Source organism: Podarcis melisellensis (assembly GCF_964234715.1).
Source record: "Podarcis melisellensis genome assembly, chromosome: 1".
Lineage (NCBI taxonomy): Eukaryota > Metazoa > Chordata > Lepidosauria > Squamata > Lacertidae > Podarcis > Podarcis melisellensis.
In genome coordinates, this window is record NC_138528.1 from 81,683,312 (window position 1) to 81,704,596 (window position 21,285).

At 40.3% G+C, this 21,285-nt stretch overlaps 4 protein-coding genes across 4 annotated transcripts; 3 read left to right on the forward strand and 1 right to left on the reverse strand.

The window, feature by feature from the left end:
- Positions 1-355: 355 nt before the first annotated feature.
- Positions 356-1,282, forward strand: LOC309366895 (olfactory receptor 5G9-like; the record flags this gene model as incomplete). The annotated part of the gene is made up of 1 exon (XM_081905842.1): positions 356-1,282. The coding sequence occupies one exon, from the start codon at positions 356-358 to the stop codon at positions 1,280-1,282; it is 927 nt and encodes a 308-aa protein (XP_081761968.1).
- Positions 1,283-4,936: 3,654 nt separating this feature from the next.
- On the forward strand, positions 4,937-5,860 carry LOC309366918 (olfactory receptor 5G9-like; the record flags this gene model as incomplete). Its single annotated transcript, XM_081905880.1, has 1 exon — positions 4,937-5,860. The coding sequence occupies one exon, from the start codon at positions 4,937-4,939 to the stop codon at positions 5,858-5,860; it is 924 nt and encodes a 307-aa protein (XP_081762006.1).
- A 6,171-nt stretch (positions 5,861-12,031) lies between these two features.
- LOC309366891 (olfactory receptor 5AP2-like) lies at positions 12,032-12,958 on the forward strand (the record flags this gene model as incomplete). The annotated part of the gene is made up of 1 exon (XM_081905832.1): positions 12,032-12,958. The coding sequence occupies one exon, from the start codon at positions 12,032-12,034 to the stop codon at positions 12,956-12,958; it is 927 nt and encodes a 308-aa protein (XP_081761958.1).
- A 6,080-nt stretch (positions 12,959-19,038) lies between these two features.
- LOC309366770 (olfactory receptor 5AR1-like) lies at positions 19,039-19,977 on the reverse strand (the record flags this gene model as incomplete). Its single annotated transcript, XM_081905588.1, has 1 exon — positions 19,039-19,977. One exon carries the CDS (start codon positions 19,975-19,977, stop codon positions 19,039-19,041), a length of 939 nt encoding a protein of 312 aa, XP_081761714.1.
- Positions 19,978-21,285: the final 1,308 nt, after the last annotated feature.

Consider the following 21,285-nt stretch of genomic DNA (forward strand, 5'->3'; position numbering starts at 1 on the left):
CAGATAGAAAACTACTAAGCAGTTTTCCTGTTTTGTTTCTCTTTGATTCCATCAGGGGGAAAAAGATGGCCAACAGGAGCAGCAGCAGAGGGAAGGCGTTTGTGCTCTTGGGATTCAATGATAATCCAGAGTTGGCTGCAATCTTGTTTGCATTGTTTGCATTAAATCTCATAGTCCTGACATCTTTCAGAGGTTAAAATCTCTCTGTCTGTCTTTTATTTATTTGTAAGAAAATACATATAGTTGAAAAGACTGATTCCCTTATTTCTGATAGCAAACTAATAAGAATTGCCCCATTCCTCACTCATCCTCATTTGTTTTCCTTGATTCTGTCGGGGGGGGGTGGGGGTGGGAGATGGCTGACAGGAACAGCAGTAGAGTGAAGGTGTTTGTGTTCATGGGATTCACTGATCGTCCAGAGTTGGCTGCTACCTTGTTTGCATTGTTTCTCATGAACTATGGCATTACAATTGTAGGGAATCTTGGGATGATTTTGTTAATTAGGGCCGATGCTTGCCTTCACACCCCCATGTATTTCTTCCTTAGTAGTTTGTCCTTCTTAGACCTTTGCTATTCAACCACCATCAGTCCCAGGCTGCTGACAGACCTCTTAAGGGAAAAGAAAGTGATTACTTATACTGAGTGTCTAGTTCAATTCTATTTCTATGTAACTTTTGCCACCACTGAGTGTTACCTCCTGGCTGCTATGGCATATGATCGCTACATGGCCATCTGCAACCCACTCACCTACACAATCACCATGTCTCAGAAAGTCTGTGTTTGCCTGGTGGCTGGTTCATACATTGCTGGATCTGTCAATGCTATGATACACACAGGTTGTATAACTCGTTTATCCTTCTGTGGCCCTAATGTCATCAATCATTTTTTTTGTGAAGGTCCCCCAGTTTTTGAACTTTCCTGTTCTGATACAAGTGTAAATTTGTATGCGATGTTTGCATTTGTGGGCTTTAACCTGGTGGTCACTCATTTGACAGTCCTTATCTCTTACTCTTATATTGTTGTCACTATTCTGAGAATCCGTTCAGCTGAGAGTCGGCACAAAGCCTTCTCCACCTGCTCCTCTCACCTGATGGCTGTCATCATCCTTTATGGAAGCTTTTTCTTTATGTATCTCCAACCTAGTTCATCAACCAAAGGAAAGAAAGTAGCCTCTTTGTTGTATGCGGTGGTAATACCCATGCTAAACCCCCTCATCTACAGCTTGAGGAACAAGGAGGTGAAGAGTGCTTTGGGACGGGTAGTGGAGAAGTATGTTCGCTAACAATATGAACTATTTGTACAGTAAGCTTTATATAAATATTGACTGCTGCATCATTGCAGTTATGTATCTGGCATCTGGTTGAAGTTTGACTGAAACCTGGAAAGCAAAAGGGAAAGGGAAGGAAGGATTACAGTGGGTCAGAAACTGGGCCCCTTTGCAGAAAAATTGCCTGGGCTTCTTTCCAATATGCCATATAGTCTGATTAAACAGCCAAAAGCATCTATCCAGTAGAGCCTACAAGTCTCAAGGAATATCCTCTCTGAGTAAGGGAAAAGATAATAGTGGAGTAATATGTTTTAGGATGTGTTAATTTGTTGTCCACTTTTAAAGCATAAATTCCGTTAAGTACTGTACATTTGTCATTGAAAAGCAGTATATACTGATTCTAAATAAATGGAAATAAATAACTAGATATTCACAGTCCTTCACATGCATTCTCTCTGGTATTGTGGAACAATCATGTAAAGTAATGTGGTGTTATTCTCCTAACAGTGGGTAAAGTCATGGAGGGTATGTAAACACTGGGTAAAGTCAGGTCATGAATAGAGGATAGAAACCTTAATTACTTTTAGCCAGGATAGCTAAATCAATCCTCTTTGTTCAGAAGCAGTATACATCAAGGACAAGAAACAGGAAGATGTGCAACACTATCATTCCCTGTTAACAGAAGCAGCAGGCTGGCTCATGTGGGAGGGCATCTCCCAGAGGCTGACCCCCCCCCCAATATTTTTAGGGAGGCGGACAGGTCCCCAATATTCAAAGGGGGTTCAGGAGGCTAAGTGCAGAGCTGAATGGGACATGATATCAGTGGTTGGCACCTTTTCCTTCTACTGCTGTGGAGGAGAAGGACCAGGGAAGCAGCTCCCAGGCAGTTGTGGTGGCAAGAGGAGGAGGAATGGCCACTGGCCATTGAAGGTCTGCTGCTGCTATGTTCAGCTTCACCTCCTGATTCCTCCCAATGACCTGATTTTCTGCCCCCATTCTCCCTTGGAAGTTGACACCTCTAAGCGGGAGACAGAATGCTGGGGTGAATGAGTCTTCATCTAATTAAACCGAAAAGTATGTATGGAGTACATAAACCATTCATGAAAATATGATCAAGAGTACAATAGAAAAGGTGTAGATTGCATCCAGTGTATGTCCTACTTGGAGTAAACCCATGGATATCAATGGGCATTAAGAATCTAGGCCTATATATTTCAGTGGGTCTGCTCTTGGTAAATGTTAGATGAATACAACACTGTATACCAGTGCTTGAAAGTTTTCATATCCTTACAGAGTCCTTATTAGCCCTTAAGGAGTTTATTTACAAGAAGAGGGGGAAACAGTTTTTGGCATGTTGTTCTCATGGCACCAGTGCTTTTAACAAAGCCCAGGACAGATTATTAAATTGGGAGTCAAAAACATTGTTAATACCAGAAATCATGTGTTTTTTTTCTACGACACAATAAACCTTATGTAGTTTTCTGTTGCAGTTATCCCTGTGAGGGAGTTCTGTTTACACAATCTTAGCAATGCTACTGAAAAAAGATAAATAGATTTTACTTGCTTATTTTATTTACTGGCAACAACACCCTTTTAAAATTGCCTGCTACCATGTAGATTTACATTGTACGTTGGACGAGTTTTGATAAACTAGCCAGCATTTTAGTTGGTTTTAATTTGCACCAAATTGCTCACTGAATGTCATACAAAAACTCCGTGAGTGAACTCTCTTGTTTTCTTATTCAGTTACAAGTGAAAGGAAATCATTTGGAAAACTGTATAATTAGTCTCATTGTAATAACTGAGCTCACAAAAAGAGAATCAGTAGTAACACTGGATCTCAGTTTAAGTTGGAATTCTGCTCCTTGTTCATGAGTTTTCTGAAAGCTTTTGTAATGCCTTTGTTCCTAAGGCTGCAGATCAGAGGACTGCATGAAGAGCATGAAGAGCGTTAGAGTGTAGAACGCAGACACCTATTTGTCTTGCTCAAAGGCATACACAGAAGAAGGCTTCATGTCAGGGTCTGTGCTGAGGAGGGCTGCACAGATGAGGAATGGTGGGAGCCCTTTCCCCCCGCTCCTGATCAGGATCCTGAATCAGGAGCAGTGGGACAGTATAGATTTGGAACAGTGGTTTGCAGAGGGACATAGTTCAGAAGACAAAGGTTGGGAGGAACTGTGGGTGACAGCTAGAAGAAGAAGAACACACACACACACACACACAGAGAGAGAGAGAGAGAGAGAGAGAGAGAGAGAGAGAGAGTTAACAGACTCTAGTTTGCTGGAAAGTGTCCAGTTGTCCAGGAGATTAAATAAGGTAGCTGCACAAAAGGCACGGTGGTTGCAAGCAGCGGAAGTGACTATGGGGGAAGTGGGTAGAAACCTTAACTGGGAGCACCTTTCCTCTGAGATGGACACATTGTTCTTGAGCTGGGTTCCTTAAAATCTCTTTGAATGATAAGAGACTATTTTTGCTTTGTTCGGCTTATCCACAGAAAAAGGGAGAAGGAAGCTGCTCTCCCGAAGCCTGACATTCCATGGATTCACTCTAAGGACAGATAAGATGTAAGAGACGAGAATGATGGAGAGGGCAGCAAAGTACTGGGCTGTGCCCCAAGGGAAGGAGATGGTCCTGTTCTCAGATAATAAGACACATGGCATTCTGGGAGTAATAGTAGATGAGCAACAGGTATCACAGAAGGACAGGTGCCATGGGAAGAAGCACCACTCATTCAGAAAGCTATAAACTCCATAGTATCTATAGCATGTATGGAGCTACTCAGGCACCTCACCTGAGTGCCTTGCTCCATTTTGCCAGGCCTGATATTTTTACCAGGTGCAAGACCTTGAAAGTTTTCCTCTTCTTACTGAGTCCTAATTAGCCCTTAAGGGGGTTGTTTACAAAAAGACGAAACAGTTTTTGTTGGCATCTTGGTCTCATGGCACCTTCGTATATAACTAGACCCAATGCAAATTATTACACTGGAAGTCAATGTTCCTAGACCATTTTGTATCGGATGATGTTGAGCTTTATGGACTATGTCATGCTGTACATGCTGAACTTTTTCTGTCAATGCAGCAACTTCAGGTCTTCCACTTTGTCTGTAGCAATTCAAGCTAAAAGGATACTTCCATATCAAACAGTGTAAGATGCATTCTATAGGTTCTTGGAGGAATACAGTCCACTCTTGAACATAAATTGGAGCAGTTGCACCAGTAGAAACTTCCACTGGAGAAAGAAAATAATGATATCCCAGGTAATTTCTTGATGGCAGGGTAGAAGCTGCTAGAGCAACCTTTTGCTCAGAAGCAGGTTGATCAGTCATCAGCTAAGTTGGCTACATGTGGGTTAGGGTGTGGGTGTGGCTGAGTCCCACGTTGCCCTTCCTAAAGTTACAAGCTTTTATGTTGTGTAAGGCTATTTATTGCAACACTACGTCAAGTAATGTAGTGACTCTGTTTTATTTCTGAAGCTGGAGAGATGGAAATTCTACAGTACTCATCTACATGATGTTCTGTTCTCCACCAATGACCATCCTTTAATGACAACACGGTCGTCTTCTAGGGATTAAAACACATATAACTGTGGAGATTTCTTACCTTATTTCAGACAGAAAACTACTAAGCAGTTTTCCCATTTTGTTTCTCTTTGATTCCATCGGGGGGGAAAATGCCTGACAGGAACAGCAGTAGAGTGAAGGAGTTTGTCTTCTTGGGATTCACTGACAGTCCAGAGTTGGCTGCTATCTTGTTTGCATTGTTTCTAGTCAATTATCTCATCACAATTCTGGGGAATTTTGGGATTCTTATGTTAATCAGGGCTGATGCTCGACTTCACACCCCCATGTATTTCTTCCTTAGTAATTTGTCCTTCTTAGACATTTGCTATTCAACCACCATCAGTCCAAGGCTGCTGATGGACCTTTTAAGGGAAAAGAAAGTGATTACTTTCAATGAGTGTCTAGTTCAATTCTATTTCTATGTAACTTTTGCCACCACTGAGTGTTACCTCCTGGCTGCTATGGCATACGATCGGTACATGGCCATCTGCAACCCACTCACCTACACAATCACCATGTCTCAGAAAGTTTGTGTTTCTTTGGTGGCTGGTTCATACATTGCTGGAACAGTCAATTCTATGATACACACAGGATGTTTGACTCATTTATCCTTTTGTGGTCCTAATGTCATTGATCATTTTTTTTGTGAAGGTCCTCCACTCTTTCAACTTTCATGTTCTGATACCAGCATCAATTTGTATGTGATGTTTGCTTTTGCTGGCTTTAACCTGGTAAGCACCCATTTCACCGTCCTTATCTCTTACTCTTACATTGTTGCCACTATTTTGAGAATTCGCTCAGCTGAGGGCAGGTACAAAGCGTTCTCCACCTGCTCCTCTCACTTGCTGGCTGTCATCATCCTTTATGGAAGCTTGATCTTTATCTACCTCCAACCTAATTCAACAAATGGAGGCAAAGTGACCTCTTTGTTGTATGCAGTGGTAATACCCATGCTAAACCCTCTCATCTACAGCTTGAGGAACAAGGAAGTCAAGAGTGCTTTGACACGGGTGATGGAGAAGCGTATTGCCTGACAATGTTAAGGTTTAGTGTTGATATGGAATGCTCTGTGAAGACTGCTGGAGGATAGCAGCTGTTTATTTGGGATTTGGCTGATGTTTGACTGGAATATTAAAAAAGAATAAGTAATTTTGTGGCAGAAACTGGGCCATGTGGAACTATTTCAAGGACTATTTTCCAATAGGACTTCTCCAATAGCTGCCTCTCTTAGAGAACCAAAAGGAGTTGATAGCAACTTCCCAGTGAAGCCTTGAAGACTCAATGAATATCCTTTTTGATTAAGTGAGCAGAAGATAGAAGTGAAATATACTTCATGGTGTTTCAAGTTGTTGCTCAGCTTTACTGTATGAACTACTTTGAGTCCAGATGTTGTTGAAAAGCTATGTATATAGATATATATTCTGATCAAATAAAAGCAAATAACTAAATGTTTGAAGCACTTTCCATACATTCTCTCTGGCATCTTACCAAACCCCTGTAAGGTAAGCTCATATTATAGTCCTTACTTTGGACCAATTTCATGGAGAATTATCTTATTAGGCATATTTATATTGGATAGATAACTCAATGGCTTCTAGTCAGAATTGCTAATAGAAACCTCTTTGGATAAAAGAAGCATATATCTGGGAAAAACAAAAGGAAGATGGTCAGCACCAAAATTCCCAGCATGCAGAAGCTTCTGACTGGCTCATGTTGGTGACAAGATGGTGAGCTAGATGAGCCTTCAACTGATTCAAAAAGGCACTTAAATGTTTTAAATAGTCGTATTGAGGCTGATTGAGCATGGATTGATGAAGGGCACACAGTCTGAACCAGGTTATTAGTATTACATCAGTCCATACTGCTGAGGGTATTGTAATGTTGTGATTACAGAGTCAGGGTGTTCTAGTGGACGCTGTATAAAAGACATGGGATTCCATGGGGAAGGGCTGCAAAAGCAGCAGTTGCTCCTCCCCTGGATGAGCATTAGTCCTCAATGTCCCAGTTTCTAGCATCTGCAACATCCCAGTTTCTAGACACTACTCTCATTTCATTTGTCTTGCTGCCACCTTTCAGTGTTTTTAGCCAAGGAATGAGGTTATAGCATTGCTTCACCTTTTAAGCACCCATTGCCTAGACTCTAGAGAAGGAACTTCTTGTTTTGTTTTTATTAAGCCTTTCTTCTGGTCTTCTTTGTTGGAGAAGTAGTTGATTCTCCGCAGAAAACAAACAAACAAACAAACAAACAAACAAACTGGTTTTTATAATTTTATTGTAGCTGGGATTAGAGGTGGTATACTGTGTGCCAACTCAAGAACAACAGGTAGCTACAATGACTGGAGTTCATGAGCTTTCTAATTTAGGTCTTCTTTCATACATTAAAAAGGTGATTCCTGCCCTACTGGGTATGTAAACATAAAAAATGCACTTTCCTAATACCAATCAAATAAAGTCAATCATTATACCCATTGTTGTTAAAACCATTTTGCTGGAGAAAGGGAAAGTTAGAGTAGAGCAGCTTTTGCCAATATGGTGACCTCCATATACTTGTGTTTACTTCCGGTTGGGCTGCCCAGAGTACAGAGCAGAAGTCAGTGGTAGCCTAGTTGGTGCCTCATACTTGTGAAACTGTTGAAGCTGTAGGGAAGTTTTGGAGGAGGCCACAGAACCCTGGTTCTCTTGGGTTACTTAGTATAATATTTTGTTTTTTTGCGAGCAGAGTCCTAACAACACTGACAATGTACCATGCAAATTTCTTTCTAGTGGAGATTTCCATTAAAAAGATCTGATAACATCATCATGCTTCTCCTTAGTGTTGTTGTTGTTGTTGTTGTTGTTGTATTTATAATCCACCCTTCAACCCAAAGGTACCCAGGCAGCACACAAACAATTCATTAAACTACAACACAACAATAAAAACCATGGAGCACTAATTCTACTCAGAATATCAACGGATATGACTAACATAGCTGAGAAATTTCAGTGGGTCTACTCTGTATATAAATTGGATAAAACCTGATAATGGCAAATAGTGTTATAAAACAGCAAACCAGCTGTTTTCATGATGACACATTTTTAATAAGTTGGTGGAATCTTATTTTAAAAATTGTCACATGAAAGCAGTGACTTTGGCTGCATGTATCTCAGGTGTGCATTTGTATATACATGCATGTAACAAGCAGCACACATTCAGAAGCCTACAAACTCCAGGATGTTCATTGTGTGTATGGAATTGCACAATTGCCTGAGAATTCAAGTTAAGTTATTAACAGATGCAAAAGAAAGAGGAGGTTTTGCCCTGCCAGACTTGAAACTATATTATGAAGCATCATGTCTCTGTTGGTTAAAAGAATGGATAAAATTAAAGAATAGAAAATTATTGGATTTAGAAGGATTTGATAACAGATTTGGGTGGCACGCGTATTTATGGTTAGAGAAGAAGAAGAGTCATAAAGCTTTTGAAAACCACATCTTCCAAAAATCGCTAATTGAAGTTTGGGAGAGATATAAAAATTTATTGGAACCAGGAGTTCCACACTGGTTGTCTCCATTAGAGGACATGTGTGTTAAGAAAATTAATATGAGGGGGAATTGGATTACTTATGGAGAATTAAATTCTTTAATTGGTGATTAAAGAAGGAGAGAAATGGAAAATGAAGCCATATGAACAAGTAAAAGAATATGTATTTGATTGGTTGCATTACTATCAGATAAATGATATGTTTAAAAAAGACTCGAAAGAGAAGGGTTATAAAGAAAAAGATTCAAAATTTCAAACAGAAATAATAAATAATGATTGTAAGACAATATCGAAAATGTATAAAATGTTGTTGGAATGGTATATGATGGATGAGGAAGTCAAGTCGGTAATGATTCATTGGGCCAGAGATTTTGGGTACAATATACATTTTGAAGACTGGGTTAAAGTATGGAATGATAATTTGAAGTTTACAGCATGCACCACATTAAAGGAAAATGTTATGAAAATGGTATATAGATGGTATATCACACCGGTTAAATTAGCAAAAATGTTTAAAACTTGTAACAAGTGCTGGAAATGTAAAGAAAAAGAAGGAACTTTTTATCATATGTGGTGGGAATGTAAGAAAGTGAAGGGGTTCTGGGAGATGATATATAATGAGTTAAAGAAGATGCTGAAATATACTTTTGTAAAGAAACCAGAAGCCTTTCTCCTAGGAATAACAAGAAATGATATAAATAGAAAGGATTGTAAACTTTTCTGGTATGCAATAACAGCAGCGAAAATACTAATGGCCCAAAAATGGAAGCAGGAAGAAATACCGACTCTGGAGGAATGGAGAATGAAACTAACGGACTATGCAGAACTGGATAAACTAACTGGAAAAATAAGATTTCAACGAGATCACAAGTACATTGAGGACTGGGGAAAATTTACAGATTATTTGAAGAGTGTTATGTGATGAAACAACAACACTAGTGGGTTTTAAAGAAGCTTTGTGAAAATATAAGGAATATTGCAAGAATGTAAATATGTTTGAAAAGGTATTTTAAAAGTACTGAATTTGGGGGATGATTAGATAAAAATTTAAATACGGATGATTGTCAGAAAAGCTGAGGGAAGTCCAAAAGATGAAAATATGTTATTTGTGAAATTGTTTGATTGGAGATATTTGTGCAAAACCTAATAAAAAATTATTTAAAAAAACACAAAACAATTGCCTGAGTTGAGGGCCTTCCTCCATTTTGAAAGGTCTGCTATTTTTACAGGAACAGTGGCTTGAAAGCTTTCCTCTTCTTACTGAGCAGTAATTAACCCATAAGGAGTTGGTACACAAGGGGGGTGGGGATATTGTTGGCATGTTGGTCTCATGGTACCACTGCATTTAACTTTGATACAAGGCAGATTATTAAACTGGAAGTCAACAACCTTAGAACAGTAAACAAGAGACCATTAACTATTTGTAGAGCAGGAGTTGTCAACCTGGTTCCAACCACCCACTAGCGGGCGTTTCAGGATTCTAGGTGGGTGGTAGGGGATTGTACGGCACAAGCTGAATCCTTCTTCCATCGAGCACTGGTGAGTGGTAAGGAAATATTACCATCAAGAAAGATGCATTAGTGGGCGGTAGGTATAAAAAGGTTGACTACCCCTACTGTAGAGTTTTATGGTCTATGTTCTGTTGCACATGCTGAACTTTTTCAATCAATGCAGCAACTGCAGGTCTTTCACTAATATCTGTAGCAATCTTAGTCAATAGTATGCTTGCCTATCAAACAGTTGTTTGCATCTTAGAGGACCTTGGAGGAATACAGATTCCATTCTTGGATCTAAGAAAGATCAAATGATCCAGTAGATGCTTCCACTGGAGGACACAAGGAAAGGAAAGAATGATATCCCAGGTAACTTCCTGATGGTAGGATAGAAGCTGCTAAACCAGCCCATTGCTCCTAACCATGCTGACCAGGATAGGTTACAGGTGGGTAAAGGTGAGGATAAGAATTTCCAAGCCTCCAGACTCCTCCTGATGGCTTTTAAGCACTATAGTAAGTTATGGAAAAAGAGAAGGTCAAAGATGGCAGACACCCGTTATTGAGGGAGATGAAAGGAGCTGCTGGGCAGAGCCTGTCTGATCTGATAGGAGGACAGCCAAAGATCTGAGGAGTTTTGGAGCCCAACATTGTGAAGTTCATCAAAAGGCTATTGACTACTTTAAATATGGCCTGATTCAGGAATTTCAACCTGGAGATTACAGTTCTAAAGGTCAAAACATGTGAGATAGGCTCATATCTACAGTGGGTTAAAAAGAAGTTCTAATTGAATTCCTTCTCTTGAAAAAAATGAAACTGAATCTTCTGCAGCAAATAACACCCTCCAAGTGTTCCCATTTTCCAGGGACATCCCTGATTTAGAGAAGTCATCCCAGTTTCTGGTTTGATCCCAGAATGCCCCACTTTCCCTAAGGATGTCCCTATTTTCATTGGATAAATGTTGGAGGGCATGGAGTTATTCAATCCCCAAGCCGCCTGAAGACAATCCTGTACAGGGAAGTTTTTTTAAAAAAATGTTTAATGTTTTATTATGTTTTTATATATGTTGGAAGCTGCCCAGAGTGGCTAGGGTGACCCAGTAAGATGTGTGGAGTATAAATAGTAAAACCATCATTATGGAATGGAACGTCCCTATTTTCATCATAGAAATGTTGGAGGATATGAAATAATAGCACCAATATTTTGTGTTTCAACACTTTAATAGAATCAATTAACTATTTTTCTCTTAAGTGCATGTAACTATTACAAAGCACACACACATACACAAACATTACAGGAAGATGGTGTCGTAAGTACTGCAAGCAAGGAGATTTCAATGTTTCTGCATGCATGTTTGTGAAAGGGCTCCGCTGAAATATTCTCAGAATTAAACTGCAAAATGCAGTGTAATTTAAGAGCATATGTTTTCCATGTGTTTTCTTTAACAGAATGAGATGTGCACATATAGTGGTCACCCTTTGTAGACAGGCCTAGTTCGCTACTGATAATAATCACTTAGTGTTCAATAACAGCAAGTTGGCCGCAGACAGAGGTGTTTCTGGGGAATCTTCACATGTCGGAATGTGGGCTCAGTCCCCCTCTGCCCTCCCTATATCATATGGTTGCTGTATTTCAAAAGGTGAAAATCTGGACACAAAAGCTTTTTGGGTTTTTTGCCAAAGTCGTTTAGCTTTTTTAGTTTTGCCTAAAGCTGTTTAGCTTTTTTGGTGAAATCACCCCAAAATGACACTGCCAACATGGATTGCCATGTGTCTGGATTGTCCCATAAATTTTGGTCAATTTACAGCTGGACACTGCTTACGACTGCAGTATTCCATATATGTCCGGGAAGTTCCGGACATATGGCCACCCTACTACATCACCCTCTCTTTGTGCTGTGTAAAGCTATGTATACTGCCCTTTCAAGGTAATAGAGTGCCACTGCTTTAAATTGTGAAGGAGGAGATATGGAAACACCATCCTCATATGTTAAAGGTCTTCTCCACCAATGGTGATCCTTTAAATTTTATATTCCAGCCATAATTCAGGGGTTTAAACCTCAATTTCTCTATTTAAAAAAGCACATATAGTGGTGAAGATTGATTACCTCATTTCTGATGGTGAATGATTTCCAAATCTTCCCACTCCTCACCCACCACCATTTTGTTTCTCTTTGATTCCATCAGGGGGGAAAAATGCCTGACAGGAACAGCAGTAGAGTGAAGGAGTTTGTGTTCACGGGATTCACTGACAGTCCAGAGTTGGCTGCCATCTTATTTGCATTGTTTCTAGTCAATTATCTCATTACAATTGTGGGAAATCTTGGGATGCTTATGTTAATCAGGGCTGATGCTCGATTTCACACCCCCATGTATTTCTTCCTTAGTAATTTGTCCTTCTTAGACATTTGCTACTCAACTACCATCAGTCCCAGGCTGCTAAAAGACCTCCTAAGGGAAAAGAAAGTGATTACTTTCAATGAGTGTATAGTTCAGTTCTATTTTTATGTAACTTTTGCCACCACTGAGTGTTACCTCCTGGCTGCTATGGCATATGACCGCTACATGGCCATCTGCAACCCACTCACCTACACAATCACCATGTCTCAGAAGGTTTGTGCTTTTCTGGTGGCAGGTTCATACATTGCTGGAACTGTCAATGCTGTGATACACACAGGTTGCATGACTCGTTTATCATTTTGTGGTCCTAATGTCATTGATCATTTTTACTGTGAAGGTCCCCCACTCTTTCAACTTTCCTGTTCTGATACCAGCCTCAATATCTTTGTCATGTTTTCATTTGCTAGCTTTAACCTGATAAGCACCCATTTGACAGTCCTTATCTCTTACTCTTACATTGTTGCCACTATTTTGAGAATCCGCTCAGTTGAGGGCAGGCATAAAGCCTTCTCCACCTGCTCTTCCCACCTGATGGCTGTTATTATCCTTTATGGAAGCTTTATCTTTATGTATCTCCAACCTAATACATCAAGAAATGGAGGCAAAGTGGCCTCTTTATTGTATGCGGTTATAATACCCATGCTAAATCCCCTCATCTACAGCTTGAGGAATAAGGAAGTGAAGAGTGCTCTGAGACGGGTGATGGAGAAGTATGTTGCCTGACAATGTTAAAGCTTATAATTGATATAGGACTTTTGGTACAGACTGCTGGATGGTTGCAGCTGTGTCTCTGACATTTGGCTGATGCTTAACTGGAAGATAAAGAAGTAAGAGAGGGAGGGAGTAAGAAAAGAAAGAAAGAAAGAAAGAAAGAAGGAAAGAAAGAAAGAAAATATTGCAATGGGTCAGAAGCTGGACTACTGTGGAAATATATCCAGGATTTCTCTCTTGCATGATATCTTCAATAGCCATTTCCTCTGAAAGAGCCAAGAGTAATTGATAGCATCTGCCCAGTGAAGTATACAAGTCTCAAGGAATATCCTCTTTGAAGAAGAGAAGAAAAGATATATGAACTTCTTGATTATACACTTGTTGAAAAGCAGTACAGTGGTACCTCAGGTTAAGAACTTAATTCATTCTCGTTCTCCGTTCTTAACCTGAAACTGTTCTTAACCTGAGGTACCACTTTAGCTAATAGGGCCTCCTGATGCCGCCACTGGAGCACAATTTCTGTTCTCATCCAGAAGCAAAGTTCTTAACCCGAGGTACTATTTCTGGGTTTCTGTAACCTGAAGCGTTTGTACCCTGAAGTGTCTGTAACTGAGGTACCACTGTACCACTAAAAAGTTTTGCAACTGTAATTTAAAATATGCAGAATGTTACAACAGCAGTAAAATAGACTAAAATAATTAACACTCCTACAAAATTTCTAAACATCTGGGTAGGTTTATCTGAATAAGAATGCCTTTAACAGGTACGGCAGTGCTGGCACACCAAATGATATGTTCTTACAGATGTGGTGCAGGTATTTTGTTGATTTATAAACATGCCAATTCTGTTGATTGTGTACACACATAGGGTAAGGCAATATCGTAGGTAGACTGGTTGTTAAGGGGTTTAAATACTAACAGTAACACCTTGAACCTGGCCCTGTCACAGACTGGCAACAAGTGCAGATCTCTGAACACAGGCGTTATATGCTTGAGGAAGGACTTCTAGCAGGAGATGGGTTGCACTTCACACAGTGGTTGGCAACAATATGTTTGCTAAGAGTCTTCTGAACCTGATCAGGAGTGCTTTAAACTAAACCCTAAGTAGAAGGGAGACAGTATTACAGATGACAGGGGAACACCTGGTACTGAGGATAATAGCTTCATTTGCTGCACAGAAAACTGAAGTGGTGCTACAGAAACTTGGTAAAGGGCAAGCAACTACAAGAAGGAAGCAGCTGGAGGGAATGACTCATGGTTTTTGTTGTCTCCATACTATTGCACAGAGTATGGGAAACAAGGAAGATGAATTGAAACCTTATGGGTATTACTGAAACTTGTGGGAATGGGACTCATTACTGGAATGTAGAAACTGAGGTATAACCTGTTTAAAAGAAATTGTACAAACATTTGTAGATCCAAAAATATGAGGCAAAATGTTCAGGCTCTATTCTCATTTGTTTTTTTAAAGAAGCTAGCCTTTCCCCACCTTTCAGTGTTTTTAGCCAATGAATGAAGTTATAGCATTGATTGACCTTTAAATTACCCACAGTATAGCCTGTGTTGTTGTTGTTGTTGTCATCCATACCCTGCTCTTCAGCCAAAATGGTTACCAGAGTGGCTTACATACAATAATTTAAACAAGACACTTCCTGCCTGCAAGTGAGCCCTGCTTCCTGCTATGTAAGCCTGGGGGTGCTGTATGAATGTAATGCTTTTTGGACCCTTGAGCTCCTGTAGTTTCTATGGTGCAGTACTCCAGGGTGAGTTTCTTCTTTTAGTCGTGTCTTGTAGTAATAAAGGACATTTGTTCTTTGAGAGGCCTGCTTCCTTCTGACATGCTTTCCTGATGCCCCAACACAACACTTCCCATTTCTCCCAATGAAGCGGTCTGATGGAATGGCTGCTTTCAGGTAACTCCTCACACTTGTGAAATTGCAAAAGCCACAACAACGCTTTGGAGAAGATCCATTAGTGATGAGAAATAGCTCAGGTATTGTGCACAGTTCTTTTCTACTGTAAATGACTAGAAAAACCAGAGTAAGTTATGCAAAAAAGCAAAACTAAAACCTAAAACAACATGTAGGTTCTAACTTAATTCACACGGGCTACAGAATCCTGGCTCTCTTGGTGTGGAATCTGGATTACTTTGGAATAGGAATTCGAGTTTTTGAGTGCAGAGTCCTCACATCACTGACAACATACCATACAAATTTCATTCTGGTAATGATTTCAAATCAAAGATCTGATAAGATCATCATGGTTGTTGTTATATTACCAATTAGCATCTTAAAACAGAAATTCAGTTGTTTCATGACAACAGATTTTTGGATAGCAGTGGCATCTCTTCCAAAAATTTGTTATAAGAAAGCAGTAATGTTGCCTTTTTGAGCCTCAGGTCATTATTTGTGTATACAAGCACCACACATTTTAAAAGCTACAAACTCCAGGGTGTTTCAGTATGGAGCTACTCATTTGCCAAGGTTCAGGACCTTGCTCCATTTTGACAGACTGATGTTTTTCACTGCGCAGTTTCTTGAAAGTGTTCATCTTCTTACAGAGTCCTAATTAGACTTTAATGAATTTGTTTACAATAAGAGGGGGCAGAATGTTGACATATTGGTCTCATGACACCACTACATTTAACTAGACCCAAGGCAGATTATTACATTGGAAGTCAATAACCTCAGCAGTACCAGAGTACTTTGACTCCTCTCAATGAGTAGTCTATCCCTACAGTGCACCTGTCTCTAGTCCTCCTACACTCTGGTTGCTTATATTTTGTTGTCATTTTGAAATCACTCTGTTGTATTGCTCTCTGAAGGAGTGCCAGAATGAGGTGGTCCTGTGCTTGGGCATGGGGTGGGGAGGAGGAGAGCACATGCCAGGAACCACAACAGGACACACATGATTATTGTGACACTATTAGGATCGTCCTACTCACATGTAGGACCCTGGCAGAGACACATGCCCAACTGGCACGTTGTCTCCTTCCTGGCTGGTCATTCGGGAGCTTCAAAAGCTTTCTCCAGCCCGAACATCACAGCGACTGATACCAAGAAGCGTCAGCACACTTAGGGATCCTGCAGAGTATTTGCAGTTCGTGTAACAGAACTCAGTAGCACAGCATTTTGGCTAATCTACGTTTATTTACATATAATACACTTGAAGCATTCTGAGTTAGCTCCTTCCTCATTCTCATTAGACAGCAAAGAGAAAGAACAAAGGACAATAGTCCCACTTCACGGAACACAGAAACACAAACATCCTGTCTCCGTCACTTCCCACACTGTGGAATAAAAACATACACCGTCATGTGATAGAACAACAATCCCATGACTGCAAACACGGAGCAAGAATCCTAACAAGACACTGGCCAACTTGCAGAGGCGATATTGTTACTTATATTCCCTTGTTCTTTTGAAACCCCACTGTGTTTGAAACCCCACAATACTGGAGAAGGATATGAATTGGAAACTAAATAGATATATGGCTATAGGCTTATTCAACATTCATTCATTCATTTATTTAAAACCAAATGTTTATTCAAAAGTTACAATGCAGCTTTGTTCACTGCCGGAATATCACAGAATGTTTATTCTGCACATGCCTCTGGTCATGTCTCTTCTAGAGGCCATACCCACAGAACACTGGGATGGGACAATTTGTTCCTTTTCTTTACACTGTTCCCAATGGTTTTATAGGATGGTATGACTAAAACACAGAGTAAACCAATTGACATCAATGGACTTTAGCTAGTAATGAGTTACTTAGGCCCATTTATTTCAATGGGTCCACTTTCAGGCACAATTCATTTATCAGAGAAAAAGCTGTGTTGTTTTACAACAACAACAAAAGTTTCTGTGGCATGCAAAAAATAAGATACCCCATCAGCACAATCTCTGTCATGTTTATGCCTGTCCATCAGATAACATAACAGTGCTGAGCTGCTGTTTTTGCTTGCTACTTTGTTAATGTTGTTAAGATTGATTTATAGATTATAAATTATGTATTGATTTTTCAATCATATAATATGATTTTTTTGATTGTAATGATTATTTTATAGTTGTTGCTTTGTTAATAGTATTTTATAGATTGATTGATTGATAAATAACCAGTGAAACAATTACATTCTTCATAATTTATACTGTATTTGTGAAACTCTATTATGCTCTATCATGTTAATATTTATTGTTCAGAAGCTGCTTTGGGATTCATTTTAAGGAAAAGCAGTATAGAAATATAGTAAATCAAATCAAAGAATATCTATAAGGATAATATTCAAGAGGAGTTGCCAAGTTGTGCTGTTTTAGTGATAGAAAATGTACTGTAACATATTTATGTGTGGACTTGAGCTCATTTCTTTCAAATGAATAAAATGGAGAACAAATATTTTACAAAAATATAGATGTAAGCCCAGTGCAAGACTGAACTTTCACACACGCACACACAAAGCATGCATGCGTACACACACACGCGCACACACACGCACGCGCACACACACACACAGAGAGAGAGAAAGCAGAAATACAATATATGAATCATTCAAGTAAAGTTAACAAGCTTTACAGTGCAATCCTATACATATCATCTCAGAAGTAAGTCCTACTGAGGTCAATGGGTCTCTACTCCAGTTAAGGCTGTATAAGCAAAGCTGGGAAACCTATCGTCCTCTAGATGTTGTTGGATGACAATTCCCGTAATCTCTGACCATTTGCCTTGACTGGGGCTGATTGGAGCTGGAATAAATGACACCTGGAAGGCCACAGGTCCCATTTCCTCATATATAGAAAAGCAGCCTCAGTCACCAGACACCAGATGACACAAACCAATCAATATATTTGATAGTTATTGATTTTATTACCCTGCCCCAAATGTGAGTAGATTACATTATTATTGCAGAAAGGAATCTAAGGCAGAAAGAAACTGCTCTGATCCAGCAATACTCTTCAATGTGAGGTAGGGATTTACAAAAGAGAAGTCACATAATTCAGGGGTTGGGCCCTCTAGATACTGCTGTAGTCCTTCTAGATACTGCCATCATTTGTGACCTTGGCCATATCAGTTGAGGCTGATGGAAACTGGAATCCAGCAAAATTTATAGGGCGACAGGTTGCCATTCATGACATAATTGCTTAACAAAAGTGTTTTTGCACATGTGGCATGTTGCATGTAAATAAATGTGCACAGTGATGCAGTGTAGATGATAACTGGCCTGTTTTCTCATTATTATTACAGATGTGAGGATGTATCTGCATGAATACTGCATGTAGTATTAGCTGTGACTTGTGCCCTTTTGTAAAGGGATATATTTGAAATGAACCTGATAGGCTGTAATTTTCCAACCGCTTACTATTGAGTCATTTCAGAAGTTTCAGCCAACCTCATTCTGCATATTTCTGATTCTCTAGCTAGTAGGAAATTGAGAATTAGCTATAAGTGAAAGGAAAAAAAAACATTGAGTAATAACATAGCATTTCAGTTTAGGACAGGACTTAGCTTATTGTTGATGGGTTTTCTGAAAGCTTCCTTAACATCTTTGTTCCTCAAGCTGTAGATCAGAGCTGTTTTCATGATGACACATTTTTAAAGAAGATGGTGGAATCTTCCTGTTATGTATGCTAGGAGGTGCTGTATTTGAATGTAATGCTTTTTGAACCCTTGAGCTCCTGTGCTTTTCATGGTGTAGTACTCCAAGGGGAATTTCTTCTTTTAGTCTTGTCTTCTAGAAATAAAAAGGACACTTCCTTCTGATATCTTCCTTATATCCCAACACAACACTTCCCATCTCTTCCACTGAGGTGGTCTGATGGAATGCCTGCTTTCAGAATGCCTCAAACTTATTAAATTGCGGAGTCAACATGAAGTTTCAGTCAATCTCATTCAGCACAGATGCTTTTGAAATTGCAAAGGACATTGCTGAATGAATGTCAGACAATAACTCTGTGGCTGAACTCCTTCATATTCTGGTTCTCTAGCTAGTAGGAAATTGATGATCAGCTAAAAGGGAAAGGAAATCGTTCTGAAACCTACAAGTCAAGTTCGTATGGAACAATTCACAAAAAAATAATAATTCAGTAATAATACTGCATTTTAGTTTAAGACAGAGTTCAGCTTCTTGTTAATGAGTTTTCTGAAAGCTTTCTTAACATCTTTGTTCCTCAAGCTGTAGATCAGAGGATTGAGCATGGGGATCACTACAGTGTAGAACACAGAAGCCCATTTGTCTTGATCCAAGGCATAGACAGAAGTGGGCCGGAGATACATGAAAATCACAGTCCCATAAAATAGAGTGACCCCTGTGAAGTGGGACCCACAGGTGGAGAAGGCTTTGAGCCTCCCTGAGGGCATTCTCAGGACGGCTGCTAAAATGAAGATGTAAGAGAGAAGGATGATGGAGAGGGAGCTCACCTCAACAAAGCCACCAAAAGCAAAAAGCAAAATCTCATTAATGTGGGTGTCAGAACAAGCAATTGCCAACAATGGAGGGACATCACAGAAGAAATGGTTGATGAGGTTGGAACTGCAGAACTGCAGGCTGAAGGTGGCTGATGTGTGTATTATGGCACTAGTTGTGCCAGCAATGTATGACCCAAGTAGGAGCCGGATACAGAGGGACTTGGACATGGCAGTGGAATAGAGCAATGGGTTGCAGATGGCCACATAGCGGTCATAGGCCATCACTGCTAAAATGTAGCACTCGGCATCCAAAAAGGCAGAACTGAAGTAGAACTGTGCAGTGCATTCAGGGAAGGAGATGGTTCTGCTCTCAGATAACAAGTCAGACAATGTTCTAGGGGCAATAGCAGATGAGTAGCAGATGTCACAGAAGGACAGGTGCCAGAGGAAGAAGTACATAGGATTGTGAAGGTGGGAATCAAGTGTGATCAAGATGATCATGCCCAGGTTTCCCACAACATTGACCAGATAGATGATCAGGAATACCACAAATAATAAGATTTTCATACCTGGATCATTTGAGATGCCCTGGAGAATGAACTCTTTGATGGTGGTACTGTTTTCATTCACCATTTTAAGGAAAAGATACAGTGGTTTGGAGAAATGTAGGAAATGTGGATGGCAGGGTTGTTTTAAATATTGATTAGTCTATGAGATGTCAAAGTTTGCTTGGGTCCCACTTGCTCTGTGAGGCTGATGATGACATAGCTGGGTCTTACCAAGGCTTCTTGTGGAGATTTTAGAAGATCCAGAGTTCCTGAGTGATGCTCCCCTTTGTCTTTTACTTGAACCTTCGTACGGGTGGGAGAGACGAACTCTCACGTTTTGATCATTGGTTAAGTCAGCATCCAGCTGATCCCTGTAAACTCCTGGATGACTATTTATTGTTCATTGAGTTTCCTATCTCCGAAAAATGATGCGATAATTAAAGAGTAGAATGGCAGAGGCAGGGAGCTCTGTCCCCAGAGGATTTCTGATCTCTGATTCCCTCATCAGGAGACATATCTTTGTGGAGCTTTCAAGGGTATAGGCATCCCATGAAATTTGCTTTCTCATTGTGCTCCCTGTCATTTCCCCTCCTCTCCTGCAGAAGAAAACACATGACATCCATTTCTCTTCTTTCTGGCAGGGTTTATCGGGCAATGAGACTAATTATGGTTTGTCAGGGGCCCTCATTTTCTTTTCTGCACCTGACATCACCAACGCTCTTAAGGAATGGCAGGACTCTGAAGGGTGTGCAGACAAGGCAGGGGACTAGGAGAGTTATCCAGGCAAGGGGACCATTGATTTATGGGTCCTGACACTGCCTACAAGGCAGGAGCCAAGGGACAAGTGTAAGGTCAGAGTGGGATGGAGAAGGCACACCAGACGGGGCAGCAGCAGAAGAAGCTGTTCAGCCGGCAGACGGTTCAATAGACTTCGCACCTTCCTCTGCCTGCTGTCTCCTAAATCCAGGAGGGGCTTGAAGTGGGAAGGGCAGAGGCACCATCCATACCGGTAGAGGTCTCTGGTTGCTGGAGCACCATCCATCAGGGGAGAACATATAAGCAGGTGGAGAGGTGGAATTTAACTGTTGCTGCAACTGCTCCATAGGCTCCAGACCTTTAGGTTCCTATAGGCTAGAGGAGTATATTTGTGTGTGTATGCAGAGCACTGTGGGAACTGCTGTAAGTGTTTATCTTGCCAATAAAGAGTTAACTATCAGATGTGCGTCTTCTTGATCTGGGATGGGCCGTGACGTCAGCTGTGGGACAGGTAAAAATGCAGCTTCCTGTTGAAAACAGAATTTGCAGATGCTGCCAACCAGGTGATTGGCAGTGCTTGCAACCCTCCGATCCTTTTCCAACATCGTGTGATTTCATAACCTGTGGGCAAAGGATA